The 17,888-nt window shown below is 37.2% G+C and overlaps 1 protein-coding gene across 4 annotated transcripts in view; it reads left to right on the top strand.

Moving 5' to 3' along the window:
• Positions 1-5,217, top strand: part of SOCS5 (suppressor of cytokine signaling 5) — a 64,335-nt gene extending 59,118 nt beyond the window's left edge. For 2 of the 4 annotated variants that reach the window (XM_076000719.1, XM_020288583.2), the window contains exon 2: positions 1,185-5,217. In XM_076000719.1, coding sequence (XP_075856834.1) covers positions 1,197-2,807 — 1,611 coding nt within the window. In that variant the 5' untranslated portion in view covers positions 1,185-1,196 and the 3' untranslated portion in view covers positions 2,808-5,217. The remainder of the gene's footprint in view (positions 1-1,184) is intronic. The other 2 variants (XM_076000718.1, XM_076000717.1) reach the window with 1 other exon arrangement.
• Positions 5,218-17,888: the final 12,671 nt, after the last annotated feature.

The following is a 17,888-nucleotide window of genomic DNA, read 5'->3' on the forward strand; positions in this document are numbered from 1 at the left end:
CAGGTATTTATGACAAAGAGAATTAGTCAAAGTTATGGAAAGATCAGCTCTAATGGCTTTTACCACTACAAAAAAAAACCAAAAAAAACTTAGTTTTTCAAAACTGATGCCAAACTTAAGAATAATGCATAATGAGATGATAAATATGAACAAGAAAATTAAGAACATTAAAATTGTCATATTTATTAAATGGCAAAATAGAAACAGAGACCTTTTGAGAAAAGTTTTTTATCAAGATGTGATAAAGCCAGTTGAATTTTAAGTTTTCTCATTTCTTGTAATGTTGACTTTCAAGTTACTGAATTAGACAGTATACTTGTCGATGTAGTCTTAAAAGAATTTGTAAAGTGCCATAAACTGCTTTAGATTTTTGTTTTAAGGAGTAAGAATAAAGATGCCAAATTACATGTTTTTTGTTTCGTTAATAACTATAGCAATAATCATAGCTTTTTTTTCTGTTACTCTGTTATTTCCAAACTCTTCCAGGATTAAGAAAGAACTGGGAAGCTTAAAGATGCCTTTTCTAAATATTACATTCCCTTTATTCTTATTTTACTTTCTATTCAAACTGTTTCTTCAAAATCATAGATAAAATTTGATACATTGTAGGATGGAGAGGGAAAATACAAGATTTTTATAAGTGACTAAGCTGTAAACTTTAGAACAGCAGCAAAGGGGTTGATAAGTAAAATTGTATAGATTACTACTACTTAAAGGTTTTTGAACTAATTTTAATGTGTTACACAAATGTGGTCCTGATGTTAACTTTGAAGAGTTGAATACAGATATGTTTCAACAACACAGAACATATTTTGTCTTTGTAATATTCAAAGTAAGGAGACAGAAAACAACGTGATAATGAAATTAGGTTGATGCACAGGAAAAAGAAACCAGAGTTTAATTAAGAGGATTTATTTCCTTTCACCTGACTTCAGAGTATTTTACCTGAAAAAAAATGGGAAATGAGGACTGGCTTGAACAAGGTCAGTGCCACTGCAGGGCCTGGTGGCCTTCCTCCTACCAGACAGAATGTTTGCCTCATCCCTTCAACAGGGCAACGTGAGGCAAATTCTTGACCAGGATCACTGAGATTCCTAATGAGAAGGGGAGTGGGTACTGCCTTTTCTATCTTCACATGCCACTTTGATTAATTCATTTTTCTTCTTTTCCTATTTTGCCTTTAGATCTTATAATCAATGGATAAAGTGGGGAAAATGTGGAATAACTTCAAATACAGGTGTCAGAATCTCTTCAGTCATGAGGGAGGAAGCCGTGGTGAAAGCGTGGACATGAACTCCAACAGATGTTTGTCTGCCAAAGAGAGAAGCATCAGTGTAGTAGACTCAGCTCCTCAGCAGCAAAGCAGTCCCTTAAGAGAGAATGTTGCCTTACAATTAGGGTTAAACCCTTCAAAGAATTCTTCAAGGAGAAACCAAAATTGTGCCACTGAAATCCCTCAAATTGTAGAAATAAGCATTGAAAAGGATAATGATTCTTGTGTCACCCCAGGAACAAGACTTGCACGAAGGGATTCCTACTCTCGACATGCTCCATGGGGTGGAAAGAAAAAACATTCCTGTTCTACAAAGACCCAAAGTTCATTGGATACTGATAAAAAGTTTGGTAGAACTCGAAGTGGACTCCAGAGGAGAGAGAGGCGCTATGGCGTAAGCTCTGTACACGACATGGACAGTGTTTCCAGCAGAACCGTAGGAAGTCGCTCTCTCAGACAGAGGTTGCAGGATACTGTGGGCTTGTGTTTTCCCATGAGAACTTATAACAAGCAGTCAAAACCTCTCTTTTCCAATAAAAGAAAAATACATCTTTCTGAATTAATGCTTGAGAAATGCCCTTTTCCTGCTGGCTCAGATTTAGCCCAAAAATGGCATTTGATTAAACAGCATACAGCTCCTGTGAGCCCACATTCAACATTTTTTGATACATTTGATCCATCTTTGGTTTCTACAGAAGATGAAGAAGATAGGCTTAGAGAGAGAAGACGGCTTAGTATTGAAGAAGGGGTTGATCCCCCTCCCAATGCACAAATACATACATTTGAAGCTACTGCACAGGTTAATCCATTATATAAACTGGGACCAAAGTTAGCTCCTGGAATGACTGAAATAAGTGGGGACAGTTCTGCAATTCCACAAACCAGTTGTGACTCGGAAGAGGACACAACCACCCTGTGTTTGCAGTCACGGAGGCAGAAGCAGCGTCAGGTATCCGGAGACAGCCATGCCCATGTTAGCAGACAGGGAGCTTGGAAAGTCCACACACAGATTGATTACATACACTGCCTCGTGCCAGATTTGCTTCAGATTACTGGGAATCCCTGTTACTGGGGAGTGATGGACCGTTATGAAGCAGAAGCCCTTCTGGAAGGGAAGCCTGAAGGCACATTTTTGCTCAGGGACTCTGCACAGGAGGACTACCTCTTCTCTGTGAGCTTCCGCCGCTACAACAGATCCCTGCATGCCCGAATTGAACAGTGGAATCACAACTTTAGTTTTGATGCACATGACCCATGTGTATTTCACTCCTCCACTGTAACAGGACTTTTAGAACATTATAAAGATCCCAGTTCTTGCATGTTTTTTGAACCATTGCTTACTATATCACTCAATAGGACTTTTCCTTTTAGCCTGCAGTATATCTGCCGTGCGGTAATCTGCAGGTGCACTACATATGATGGAATTGATGGGCTCCCTTTACCATCAATGTTACAGGATTTTTTAAAAGAATATCATTATAAACAAAAAGTTAGGGTTCGCTGGTTAGAAAGAGAACCAGTCAAGGCAAAGTAAACGCTCCTGCCCCCAAAGGGTATCAACTAGGTCTGCTTTCGTGTGCGTCAGACAGTACACCTATAACAAGCACACATATCAGTGCTAGGTTTTTTCATACAGTATGTAAGCTTAGTGTTAGTGTCTGTCAGATGCAGTCTGCTGTTACTTATTCAGATAAACGTGGTGCCTATTGGAACAACAGAGGATAGAGCTACAGGTGTTGAGTTAGACTACAAAAATATTTTGCTGACTTAGCTAACAGTTTGGATTTTAATGGCTGTAGTAACTGAGTGAGGCAACTGTGGGGCATTTGCTATGAAGAATTCTATTTCTTACTGAAGAACAAATTATTAATATTGGATGAGTATTTCAACAGTGTGACTAATGTTTGAAATTATTTTTTCTAAGAGTTTTTCTATAACCTTCCAAAAGTAGTGATGTTTGTAGTTACTATAAATCAAGCTTTGGAAGTCCAAAAAATAAAAGACTGCCTTCCTTTTAGAAAAAAAATGCAATTTTCTGGCCACAAGGGCATAGTGCAGTTCACTTAAGTGATGATGTAGTTTATAGTCAGACTCCTTTTCTCTTCTGCAAAAGGTACTGTTAAGTAAACCAGATTTTCTAAATAGTTCCTAAAATTTCAGACTTAGGAAGTTAGTAGTAGGATTTTATTTAAAGGCCCTAGGTATTAATTTTTTAATGAGTGCTTTAACTTAAAACAGATATTTGAATAGCTGCTGCAACGTAGTGTCTTGTATGTGATTTAAGTTGACATGTGCAGTCTAATCGTTTCATAAAAGTTGGATCTTTTCCTGTGCCCATCATGAGTTTGTGAACCATGAAGAAAATGAGAGTAGAAGATGCCCAGACAAGTCAGATAATAGTAACTACAGTGGTTGCTAATGTTGAGATTATTAAGCTGTAATTAGTAATTTGGATGGCAGTATTTATCTCTTTGTTGTAAACTCTTATAGCTGAATTACTTAAGTATAATTTATAGAATATCAGTGCAGTTAATTCTTAATGGAAAATCTGAAACCTAAATTGCAGATTTAAAAGGTACTGTACAACCATTGTATCTGTAAATAACTTTAATTAGCACCTTTTTGTCACTTAGAATAATATGTAATACTACTTGAGTGAACTCTTTTGGAAGTTATATCAAGTTCTAGTGTTTGCTTCTTAGTAATTGAACTGAATTTACAGTTCTGTCCTAGACATTTTGCACTAAAGTAGCCAAATCCATTCTTGTGTCTTTTTGTTAATGTGCTCTGTACCACTGGTGAGTGCTCCATAGTTTTCTTACCTGCTGCTACAGAATGTTATTTTACATCCCTATGGCTATTGCCAAGGCTACAAAAAAAGAAAAAGCTATATTTGTATGCAACACTAACCTTTTGACTGCTAATGTATGTTTCTGCTTGCTGTGCCTTGTTATGGCTGCTTTTTTGTGCTAATAAAGTATGTTTGGTGTTCTCCTTGTATATCTGCTGTTTTATACATTTGCAACAATTTCTCTTATAAACGGAATGGTTTGGGGTTTTTAAATAAGCATTAACTGACAATCTACTATAGTTAATGCAGAGTTACTATACAGTCTAATATTGACTTAGCAGAATAAGCTAACTCTAAATTTAATGCTCTACATCTTTCCAATCATAATCATATATACTGTGGAACAGTATCTATAGTTATTGCAAATTACTGTACAGTTTAGGTTATAACAACTAACAGAGAAATAATAAACCTATTGATTTCTCTGCTTGTAAGCGAAACATTGAAACTGTCAGTGACATGTTATAGTAAATTAATATCTGTAGCCTCCCACTGCATCAGAAACAGGTTAACTGAAGTCTTGTGAACTAATAATACATCAGTACCATTTATTGGTTTGGGGACCATTTTAATTGATGATAATGCCCAAAATGTAGAACTTAACCAAAGACTTATCCATTTTAAAGCAAAATGGGGATTGGAGGGACTTTTAATTTACGTTATTTCTAATTGAAGTCCCTAAAGAACATATACCAAAGTGTTTGAGAACTTCATCCAAACCTACTTTAAAGCATTATGTGCAATTAAGTTGTTATGACGTAATTATATTGCATTATTGTTGGGTCCGTTTTCTTGAGCTTATAATGTACCTGGAAAATAAACCTCTTGAGAAAAAAAAAAAAAAGTCCATACTGATTATTGGGGAAGGTCTATATATACAAGCAAGATTGTGTTTGAGAGAGGAAACTTGAAACTCCAAGAAAGCACTTGATGTTTTTATATGCTTGTAGCAAATTGATGTTCTAACTGTAGTTTTACAGGAAGTATTAATGCTTTTATGTATTTCAGAACTTTCATATGTTAAATGGAAATTGTTTTAAATGTTTACGTAACTATTTGAGTTTATGTAAGCATGTATACACTGTGCTAAAAGTCACTTATGTTTCAGTTTGTGTATAATATCAATATGCAACTTTTGGGTTAAATTTTTTTCTTTAAATATTAGTGACTTACATTTTAAAAAAGAAAAATCACCAGCATGAAATTGCACCTAAGTCTATATTCACTGTGTCCTTTTCTGAATCTCAATGTAACCTGTCAACTAAATTTTGAGTTTTTATGGTCTTTTTGAAATGTGTTTTAATACAAACCAGGAAATTCTTTAGAAGTTGGAACATATCTTTATAATGAAATAACCCAAGGAAAGGTTGCTTTGATTCGCATCCATTTTCATTCTTTCTTTCTCTCCTCCACCCACACACACGTCTCTTTCTCTCTTTCTATATGTATACATATACATTTATAAACACACACATTTCTGGCATTAACATTAGACAGTATTGCCACCTGATTTAAAATCATTTAGAGGCCTTGTTCCACAGATACTACCTCAGGAGTATCCCTGTACCATTCAGATTTTATTATCTGCACCTGAAGTTTTGCCTTGCTTAGACTATAGTCTGTGTGTAATATAGTCACCTTACAAAGAGAGAGAATTCATCAGTATTTTCTTTTTTGGTTAAACAGAGTAAAGAATTTGAAGAAGAAATAGTTTGGTTTAAGTACAGTTATTAAGAGTCATAAGTTTATGTTTCTTAGACAAAAATAGAGCCCAAATAATCATTCTCCACAAACCAATCTGTGTTTTTATGGTTTCAGAAGGTTTATATAAGATTTATAATGGCTTGAACCATAAAAATCCATACTTGAATTCTAAGCTTCATTCTGACAAAACCCAAAGTTTATGGACTTTTTAATTTGACATTTTGCTCTGTTTACTATTCATTTTTATCCGAAAGCTTCCTTTTCTCACTGTCACTAAACACTAATTTGCTAAGTTTCATTGAAACTGGTCTTAAATCTCTTACTTTTATGGCAAATAGCAAAAATTGCTTTTTAGTAGCAACAAAGAGCCTATGGATGAGTCAGGATCCTCCAGAGACAGTTACAGTGCTTGTCAACATCGGGCAAATGACACCAGGTTGTTCACTTATTCTGTACCCCAACACATACAGTTTTACGTAGATAAAATTAGATTAAAATGCACACAAAGGGTTGACTCAAAGATGAGAAAAGTTTCCAAAGAGGACAATGATGTTTGCTGCATGTGCATAAAAACTACATATATATGAGGCTCAGAGTTTGTTTCATATTTTTGCAACAGCAAAATATCCAGGACATAGACTTTTAAAATAGTATATTCTAAGGTTTGGGGTGGAATTTTTGTGGGAAGTAGTTGGGTATGGGATGGGCAGAGTGTTTTTCATTGTGAAGTATGGATGAGTTGGAGCAACTGTTTTCATGGCCCCACAAGCTTGCTTGAACATTTAGATTGTTTTCAAACATTCATTCAAATTTTCACTGAAGACTCATGTGCCAGTCACTATTTTAGTTAATGGAGGTACAAGACAAAGTTACTGCCTTCTGGAGCTTATTAAATTCAAGTAGATAAGACAGCAATGAAATACAAAATAATTTCAGTAGCTGTGAATAAAATAAGGCAGAATATGGTTAAGAGGGAGGGGGCATAATTTTATAGGGTCATTGGAGAATAGTAATCTTAAATGATGAGATAATCACACCAAAATCAAAGAATAGAGCATTCTAAAACCAGTCCCCAAAGCAGAGATGTGATCATATGCTGAGGAAGAATGCCGGTAAGATGAGTCCAGTGAGTGTGGTGGGCAGTGGTAGGTGAAGAGGTTCTAGAGGTTGGCAAGGGCCTGACCGTTCAGGGCTGTAAGCTCACAATAAGGGCTGTAGATGTTACTCTGTGATGGAAAGCCATTGAAGTTTTAAGCAAGGGAGTGACACGGTTTGCTGCGTATTCCTCTGGTAGGAGGAGAATAGACTAATGAGTCAGGATAAGGGAGACTTGTAGTCATCTAGGTGAGAGATGGGAGCCTGCCCTGGGATGGTAGTCACAGGAAAAGGTCAGATATAGGATGTATTTTAGTGGTAAAGTTGACAGGATTTGATTTTCAATTAGGAGAAAGCAAAGATGGCCAATTTTTGGCCTGAGCAAGGATGGTGATTAGCTGAGATTCCAGAAAACCAATGGAGGAACACATTGGAGGGTATAAATCAAATCCTGCCTTGCACATGTTGAGTTTTGAGATTCCTATTAATTATCCCAATAGAGACATTGATTATGCAGTTGGATATGTGAGTGTAGGGTTTAGGGGAGAAAATAAAAATGAGGAATCACTATATGGATAGTATTTAAAACCACAGGACAGGATGCAACACCTAGGGATTTTATGTGGAATGGAGTATTTCTTTGAAGGAAGGAACTATGACAACATTTATCTTTGTCAATTCAAGATTCCGTATCATATTTTTTTTAAAGCTACCTACTTTACCTTGCATTGAGTTTTAAAACTATCCACATCAAATTTGGGTGTCAAGCTTTTTCCGTGTCAGATTTGTTTGTGTATCTTTTTATATGAGAAATCCAAGTTCATTATGGATTATTTAGAAAGGACTAAAGATTTTACAGAACTAGTACCAAAAAGGAGTCCATATTACCATTTTCTCTACTACCAGCACCCTGCTCTGCCCTCTTACCTCCCACTTTGTAATCTTGGAGAGGGACAGGTAACTGCTATTAACATTTGTTATATACTCTTCCACCCTTTTTGCGTGCATTTTTAACATTTAAAAAGTCAAATTTTATAAAATATATAGAGAAAGACTTGTAGGCCTTGGGTTGGTTACTGAGGATTTTTTGAAATAAAGTTTCAGTAGAGGAAGAGGCCCCTTATTTCACTGAGTTTATAAGCCGGTGGGGACACTGGCAAATATATATATGTATAATGATGAGAATGGATGGAAATAGACCAAGTAAAAACTGGTTTTATTGATGATAAGGGAAAATAGAAGAGTGACCCAAATGGAGTCAGATTGATCTGGGATTTCTGTCATTACAAGAATGAGAACTTGATTTAGCAGAAGGTGGCAGAGAGGCCAGGTGCAGTAGAGCAGCAGGTAGTGACTTTAGGATGTGCAGGATGGAGGTGGAAAAGTCCATCGATGGTAGGGTTTGAATCTGCTGGACTCAACAGTTTGAAATTATCCACTGTATGAAGCAAAGAAGAACTAGAAATTGTACCAGCAGCCGTGGAATGGACTGGAACCACAAGGGCTTGGAGTCGGAAAGTCCTATGAGATTGGTCTAGATCAGATCACTTGCACTGGAATTAAACCGAGGAGCACATGTGAGAGAAGTTGCAAAAGAAAAATTAGCACAATTTGGGTAAGGAGAAGCAAGCACTTTGCTTGCCTAGGAGGTTTTCAGTTAAATATGTCAGTTTCTCCAAATTTAAGCAAATCATAAAGCCAAACTGTGTCTCCCATTTAATACAAATATGTATCCTGTTTTTAAGTAAAACTAAATATGGATAATACATTTTTGAAAGGCACATTTTAGTGCAAAAGTTAATATTTGATCATATAAGGAAAACGTCATCACTACTGGCCATTCTTAACATAGTGAAAATTAGATCAAATCTAAAACAACATCAAAAAAATTTTTCCTTGACAAAAATGCTGAGGAAAGGTAGCAAAATAAGATTTAAGAGGGAGTTATTAAGCGGGCTTGGTGGCTTACGCTGGTAATCCTGGCATTCTGGGAGGCTGAGGTGGGAGGATCGCTTTAGGTCAGGAGTTTGAGACCAGCCAGAACAAGAGTGAGACCTGTTTCTACTAAAAAATAGAAAAATTAGGCTGGCGTTGTGCCACAGGACTGTAATCCCAGCTAATCAGGAGGCTGAGGCAGGAGGATCGCTTGAGCCCAGGAGTTTGAGGCTGCAGTGAGCTAAGGTGATGCCACTGCTCTCTACCCAGGGCGACAGAGTGAGACTCTGTTCCAAAAAAAGAAAAAGGAGTTACTGAATTTAACTCCTCAAATCCTACTATGATTGATGTAGTTTTTCTTATTTCTCAATCTTAGTGTGAAAACTGCTTTCAATTTTTTTTTTTTTTTTTTTGAGACAGAGTCTCGCTTTGTTGTCCAGGCTAGAGTGAGTGCCGTGGTGTCAGCCTAGCTCACAGCAACCTCAAACTCCTGGGCTCGAGCAATCCTGCTGCCTCAGCCTCCCGAGTAGCTGGGACTACAGACATGAGCCACCATGCCCGGCTAATTTTTTATATACATATCAGTTGGCCAATTAATTTCTTTCTATTTATAGTAGAGACGGGGTCTCGCTCTTGCTCAGGCTGGTTTTTTGAACTCCTGACCTTGAGCAATCCGCCCTCCTCGGCCTCCCAAGAGCTAGGATTACAGGCGTGAGCCACCGCGCCCGGCCTGCTTTCAATTTTTATTGTTTAGTAGCAGCATATTTAGAAATATATTGCTGCCTAACATTTCTTTCCCTAGGTGTTTACTAAATAACCCTTTCTAACTAGGAACCCAAGATTTTAGGGTCTTTTCTTTTTACCCAATGTATCATTACACTGAATGATTTAATTTTTTCTCATCTATCTTAAAATACAAACAATTAGTGCACTTAATCCTACCTTTTTATGTGCTTCTAATTCAATAATAAAAAGGTGAATTATTTTAAATTTATTGTACTTTCTTAAGCCATTTTTAAAAAATTGAAAAGGAATATTTTAAAGCTTTGTCACCTAATTTAAAATATATATTTTAGGTTCCCTAAAATGTGATTGAGACAGTATTAAATTTTAATAGCATTAAAGGAATAGGGAAATATTTTGGTATAGTAGTTCTAACACTGTAAATGATGTAAATTTGTAAATTATATCTTTAAAATATTATCTTGCCTTTTAGCAGTTTCTTTCCTAATGATAATAGAACTGGAAGGCTAAAATTAATTTTTAGAATTTGGCTCTGCTAAATTTCTCAATCCTTTGAACAGTCAATAATCGGAGAAGCAGTATAGCTTATTGGTGATATAAACAAAATAAAGTAAGGTCTTACATTTGATAACTAAACAAATAATTCTGTCAGAGTCTGGGCAATGTACCTAAAATAAACTGGGGAAAGCTACCATGAGTTTCCTGGCCACGAAACACCATACATAACCTGATGCAGCAGGTGGATTATTCTGTAATATATAAGATTTACCTGAGCTGCCTGCATGTGATCCTCTACTTTTCTTTGATACCTGGCTTAGAGGAGTTAAGTGACTTGTCCAAGGTCAGAGAGAGAGAGAATGTCAGAGCTAGATTTCAAATATGATCTGAGGCCAGAGCCTAAGCTGTTATCCACTATACTTTACCGTTTAGGTCCTAATTAGCCAGCCAAATTAATATTTCCTTCGACCCTTTGTTCTCTTTTATTGTATTTTTAAAAAATAGATTTTAAATAGCTGGTAAAAAATAGATTCTAGACCACTGATAAACGTGTTGAAAGAACAGGCCCTGGAATCTCCTTAATTCATGTCCTCCGGTTTGTCACTTGGGGAGTGCCCTTGCCTATTTCCTTGACTTTCTGTAGTACAGCTGTCCCCTTGCTCACCACTCTCCCGTCACACTGGCCGCCTTTCCAGTGCTCTGTCATTCCAATGTTTTCCCATTCGGGGCCTCTGCATTGTCCTGTCCTCTTGCAATTGTCATCTTCCCACTCTCCCTCATAGCAAGATTCCTTTCATTCTTGTACCCAAGCTTGATTGGCACCTCAGAGAGACCTCTCAGGCCATCTATAGGAGATTCTGCCACTATTCTCTACCTCTGCCCTGATTTTTGTTTTCTTCATAGTCTTTATTACAAAGACTTGCAAATAATTCGTTCATTTGGGCTTTTGTGTTGTCACTCTTCCTCTTGAGAAGCTCTGAGAACAGAGACCATATTTATCTTGTTTGCTGTTTTATCCCCAGTGCCCAGGATAGTGCTTAACACAGAGTAGGTATTTAATATTTGTTAAATGAATGAATGAGTAATCCACTTGTATTTATTTCTCCATATAAAAAAGTTATGACACCCTAATGCTTGTCCTAAAATCTAGATGGTTCTACATATTTCTATAATCTCCCATTTAGTTGTTTTAAAAATGGTAAGATTAATCTGATGTGTATTATTCTTGGTGAACCCATGCTGGTTCCTGGAGATCATACTTTTTTCCTAAATTCCCACAGGCCCTACCTTTAGTAGTCCAACCTAACCTAGAACATTGCCCAGTATTATATGAAGCTCATTGGTCTACAGTTTGTGGAACACCTGACTCCCCTTAAAGATAAGAATTATCTCTCTCTGGTCTTCCAGCATGCCTTTCATTTTCCTCAACACCTCTGGTGACTCAACCTTCAGAGACCTTATTTGGAGACTCTCTTCATTCTCTGGAAGAAACTAATGCAGGCCAGGATATTTGGTTTGTGTGTGTGTGTGTTGAGACAGGGTCTTGCTCTGTTGCCCAGGCTGGAGTGCAGTAGTGTGATCATAGCTCATTGTAACCTGTAACTCCTGGGCTCAAGTGATCATCCTGTCTCAGCCTCCCAAGCAGCTAGGACCACAGGTGTGTGCCACCATGCCCAGATAACTTTTTTTTTTTAGAGGTGTGATCTCACTATGTTGCCCAAGCTGGTCTCAAACTCCTGGGTTCAAGTGACCCTCCCACTCTAGCCTCCCAAAGTGTTGGGATTATAGGTGTGAGCCCCAGGCCAGGATATTTGAACATATTTATAATATTTTTTTTCTAGAATCTCTTCACCCATTCATACCATTGATCTCCCTCATGCCAGGTTTTTTTCTGCTTTTTTCAGAAAAGGTAGAAGTATGATATGAATTGGATAGCTTAGCTTTCCCGTCATCTATTACCATTATATCATTTACTATTTCTTTATTCATTGTCTGCTTATCTCAAACAACTAAAACTGTGTATGTATGTGTTTTAAATCAAAATACTTTCCTGATTGTGTGTGTGTATGTGTGTGTGTGTGTTGTAAATCAAAATACTTTCCTAGTAGTAAGATCGGATATCCTTATGCATTTGGATCATCCTCCTTAAATATACCACAGCTGTCTAGCAAAAACAGATAACCTTAAATAGTTCCTCTTGAAAAGCCTACACTTTAAGATAAAATACACGGATGTAGATGCTAAAAGTACAACTATTTAAAAGAATGCAGAGTAAAATTTTTCATTAAAATCAGAAAATTGGAAATGTGCCATATCTGTAACTTTAGAAACTTGTTTAGTAGATTTCTTGTCAAGACTATAGATTATGTTTTCTACCTGAATATCCAGGATGCAGGGCCCAGTGGGTAATAAAATCAAATGAACACATCTCTGCCTTTCCCCCCTTCATCTGTCTCCCCAATCTTGTTTTCATACTTAGTGTTCAAATAATTTTCCTCCTTTGTATGTTAAGAGATATATTAAGTATGCATTTTTTTAAGTTCTTTGGGTAGCTTCTTGTGAATTCCAACACCAAGAAGGTGTGTGTATGTATTATAAATACAAAAATTCAAAGTGATTGCTCTTATACTAACATTTTAAAACTATTTAGAACTTCAAACCATGAAAGAATGTTGCTTTCGAAATGGGCAAAGTATGACATCATGTTTTCGAATGGATGGCGATTACAGTCTCTGCTCATTGAACTTGACCTCTAGTGGACAGGTACAAGTTTACTCTTTCTTCAATCCTTAGTTAATAAATGAGTGAAGAGACTCAGAGGAACCCATATGTTCATGTTTGAATGAAATGAAGGTATGGGTGCTGTGTCCTGTCCTGCAGCGTGGGTGCAAAGCTGTCCAACCAGGTGGCTTTTAAAAACAGACAAGTAGATGCCTAACATGATGGCCGTGCTGTGGTGATGGATAGCCACAGGTGGCTTGTCCAGAGAACAGATAAATGCTGGAAAACACTAAGGCCCATGTAGTTGGAGGTAACTATAATGTATCTGTGAAACTATAGGCCCTAAGTTATGTGGTACTGAAAGTCTTTTTTTTTTTTTAAATAAAAACAACACCCTTGACTAAACATTGTGTGAGGCTGTGTGAGACCCTACGGAGGTGGGGTGTGGTGACGTTAGGTGACTTGGGCTCAGGGTCGGTGGCTGCCACTCCTGTCATCTTGGTCAAATCACAGTTTCTCTTGGCTTTTGTTTCTTGCTCTCATGAAGAAAATAATACCTGCCTATCCCACAGAATTATATTTTGGAAATCATCTCAGATAGGAAGTGACAGGTTAAACACTGATCATTAATTTTCAGAACTCTGTGGCATTTGGAAAAATGGACATTTTGTAATGTATGTGTATAAGTTAACATAAGGCAGAGCAGATTTACTGAAATAATTTTTGAGCTGAGAAGCTGTTTTTTTCTATAACATTTTTCTTCTGAAGAACTCAGATTTATGTCATAGCTGTATAACTGTTGCCTGGCTGGGTTGTGCTCAGCTCAGCAACCTATTAACTGGCGAGTTTAATTCTTCCCAGGCTTGTTTCTTCAACTACCTACCTCTTTGAGAAGTGCCTAGTACAGAGACTGGCACATGGTAAGTGCTTGGTAAGTGCTGTGATTGGTTTTTGTTTGTTTGTTTGTTTTGTCCTTACATCATCTATGTTTGCTATTCCATTAGTGGCAATGCAGTACTAGAATCTAGAGGTCCTGATCAGAATTGTAGTGTTTCTTTTTTATGCTAAAGGCTTGGCTAAAATGAAAATTCAGTTGGTAGTTCTATATACTGTTGGTTTAATGTGGAGTTTTAATGAAGGACACAGTCAGAATGTTTAAATATTATCTCTAAATCTTCATGGGGAAAAATCTGTAAAATTTCTTGCTTGGAAAATTACTGGGAAGCAGATAGGATAAATCAAACCATAATTCTATTCAAATTTTTATTTTAATGCTCATAAAATGTTTTAGTTTTCCATCAAGGGGAAGAATGTATCTTTTGAATCAGTAGAAGTATAGTTATTAAAAATTTAGTTTATTTTTTTTATCCTGGTAGAAATGTATTAATAGCACTACACAAAAAAGGAAAAGTTTCATTAATTATTTTTCTTCAAATGCACCGTTCTATTTTATAATTTTGGATATGAGTATAGGACCAGGAAACACACACACACACACACACACACACACACACACACACACACACGGACTGGGGCGTGGCTGCTGCAGCCATAAGACCTGCGGTAGCCATCTTGTACCACCAAGACAAATCATCAAAGTGTGGTCATCTACGGGAAGTCCACATTGTCATCAACTGCTGCCCAAGACTTTGAAAACGAGTGTGGTTTCCTTCATAATTGGGATTTCTGGAAAGATTCCTAAGTGCCCCTTTCCATCTAAGTTCTGTTTGTCACTTCCCCATTTTGCACAGAATCATTGCTAGTTGGTACTGTGATTTCCATGAAGGCAGAGACCTTGTCGTTCTGGTCCTTGCTGTATCCCTAGAGCCCAGCCCAGTGCTTGGCTTATGGTAGGCACTCAGTAAATATTTGTTGAAAAAGTGAATCACTTTTCAAAAATAGAAAATATTTGATCACCTGCTGTGCATAATTAAAAAAACATAAAACATGGTCTTTTGCCCTAAAACTTAAATCTCTTCCACTTGAAAGAATTAAAGAATAAGATAGCATTGTCTACTCGTTTTACCTTGCTTTATGTCAAAGACTTTAATAAAGAGTCGTGCTTTATTCCTTTATTCTTATGACTCAATTACCTGGCTACCTTGCAGTTAAAAGACTCTTCTGACCTTGTTAGTGTTGAAATTAATGCTTACTTAACCTTTTTGGCCTTATTACTTCATTCTGCTAGTTATATACCCCCTCTGAACCATAAAGAAATTGAATTCAGGTCACCTGGTGATGTCGGCTTCGTTTTGGAGTTGAAGTGCCTACCGTTTGTTGAGAAGTGGGGCTCAGGGAACCTGCAGTGTCTCAGGAAACAGAGGAAAGTACTTCAACCTATTAATATGGATTTTTCCCCCAAAAAATAGATGAGACAGTGGGACATAAGTAAAAGGCCACATAAGTGTCACTCCTGAATGTTTCTATTTACACCAGGTGGATATCAGAGTGGTGCTTTCATTCTCTAAGGCAGATTATTAGAGTATTATCCTAGGGATCTACTGGAGACATTTCTAACAGAATGTTCTGAAAACGTATTACACTTGTAAGGAATGTCTCTGAACACCCAAGTACAGATCAAGTGACGGAAAGTGGTATTTTGACTTTGATCGTCTGTGACTTCTAGTGCATGTGCTGTCCTTAGGTCCTGGCCACGTGCTAGGGCACGTGCTGTCATGCAGAGGCACACGTTTCTCCCTGGCCTGTCAGCTTGGGAAGGAAGGTCAAGGGGAACAAAGGGAATTCCAGACCACGCTACTTTGGCCCTGTCCTTAGGGGTAAAGCTACCTTCAATCATTGGATTCTTCGTTCAGTTCAAGAAAGCTAATGCCATGCTGATTTACACAATCAAATCAGAAAAATTTCAAGGAGAGAAGTAAATAATTTCAATCCCTTTATCACTGATCTGCTTTTTGGGCCATTGTAGTTCTTCTAGGTTTAAAAACTTTATATGGTTTTTTTTGTCCTATGGTTATTTTATTCTGTTGTTGAAAGAAAAGATATACAATCTAATGGCCTTAAATATACTTAATTTGAATTTTTAATTAAATATATTAAGTGGTCAAAAAAATATTCATCTGGGATCTCCCAGCCCTGCATCTTAGAAGCGGCATATCTCCATGCTTACCAGACAGTCTCTGTGTCCAGCGAATGACTCCTCCAGGAAGAGACAGGGCCCAACCCTTACAGAAGCTCTCCCTAGTCCCTCCCCATCAGTTGTAACAAGAAAGAACCATCCAAGTGTAGCAGTTGTGTGGCCTTTTACCTGTGTCTGTTTTCTCTTGTCTCTTTCTAGAATTAGGTAGAATCACTTCCCTGCTCTAACCGATGCACACTTCAGGTCACTTGAGCCCATTTCTCAACATATCCTAGGTTCCCATCCATGTAGGGCAGTGATTCTCAAACTTCTTGGGGTCAAGACCCCATTACACCCTATAAAATTATTGATGATCCAAAAAAACGTTTATTTGTGAATTTATGTACCGATATTTACTACTAGAAATTAAAGCACAAATTTAAAAATATATATTTGTTAATTCGTTTAAAAATACGAATAAACTCATTATACATTAACATAAATAACATTCTTTGAAATATAACTATTTTGTAAAACAAAATTCAGTGAGAAGAGCAGCATTGTTTTAGTCTTTGCACATCTCTTTACTATCTGGCTTATCTGATTTTGTATTTGATCCATTCCAGTATGTTGCTTTGGTTGAAAAATATGAAGAAAATCTGACTTCACATGGATATGTAGTTGGAAAAGGAGAGGAGTATTTTCACAGCCTTTTCAAATAGTTGTAGATATTTTTTGGTGATAACTAGAGCAAAATATGACAAATGATAGTTTCTTAAGGCTGGTTGCAAAGTAAAATCTGAAACCCTATTGATGAATTTTTAAAATATATTACATTAATCACTTCTTGGCCTTTTGGCTAAGATCAAGTGTAAGATCCATCAGTCTGTCTTGTACTCTGAGTGGATTTTGTAGCATCATGCATTGCATTGGTCATTTGGAAAATACTGGTTCACTGAGTTATGCACTTCTTTCAAATCTTTATTCATTTTAGTATACAATGTTTTTAAAATCCCACTTAATAATAGCACCACTGATATCATCTTTAAGTATTGGGAAACTCATAATATTGAATACAAGTTTTCCCAAATTCTAATTTTTGCTTGAAATCTCAAATTTTATCATTAGCAACAAATACTTTCAGTTGGTTTCCTTGAAGTGGCATTTTCAAGATGTCAATACTCAAGTCTGAATAGCCATAGTTTTCAGTCATTCTTTCAGATAAAAATGGTGTTCCATTACAAAGTGGCTAGTTCAGCCTGCAATTCAAACAGTCACACAAGTGCTTTTCTTGGAGAAAACCACTGTACTTCAGAACACAACAGAATGCTTTGTGCGTGCCTCTCATTTTGTTACGCAGAATATTAAAAAGAGATGTACTCAAGAGTAGAAGTTTAATAAAATTAATAATTTTTATTGCTTTATCAAGGACATTCTTACATGAAGCTGGCTTCTTTTTGCTGTTGCCAGGGCATGACAATAAACAATATGTCAACTCCTAGTATACTGCCTTGATTTGACGCTGAGGCACTATTTTTGCCCACAATTGCTTTGCACCATCAATGCAAAATCATTACCCCCCTGATAAACTAATTCAGTTCCTCTAGCGGACACCTGTAATATTTCCCAAAAAAACAAAAGTCTCCCCCATTCCAGGAGCCGTCTTAGTCTTTACCGATGGCTCCTCCTCAGGCACCGCGGCCTATAGCATTAATGGCCAGGTCCGCAGTTTTCCCACCAGATTCTCCTCTGCTCAACTCGTTGAGTTAGCAGCCTTAGTCTCGGTCTTCAAACAAATGGGGACTCAGACTTTACACGTCTGGAAGAGACATTGGTCTCACATTTAAAATCAAATTAATTAAAAGCCTCCCCAGAGGTCCTACGGTCGCAATAGGTCCTAACCACGACCTACACCCACCTCGACCTCTCGGTCCCTCCAGGGGCCTACCCTCCTCCCCAGCTGTGTCCCCTTCTCCGCTTAGCACCTCCCT

This window comes from Microcebus murinus, chromosome 3, assembly GCF_040939455.1.
Source record: "Microcebus murinus isolate Inina chromosome 3, M.murinus_Inina_mat1.0, whole genome shotgun sequence".
Lineage (NCBI taxonomy): Eukaryota > Metazoa > Chordata > Mammalia > Primates > Cheirogaleidae > Microcebus > Microcebus murinus.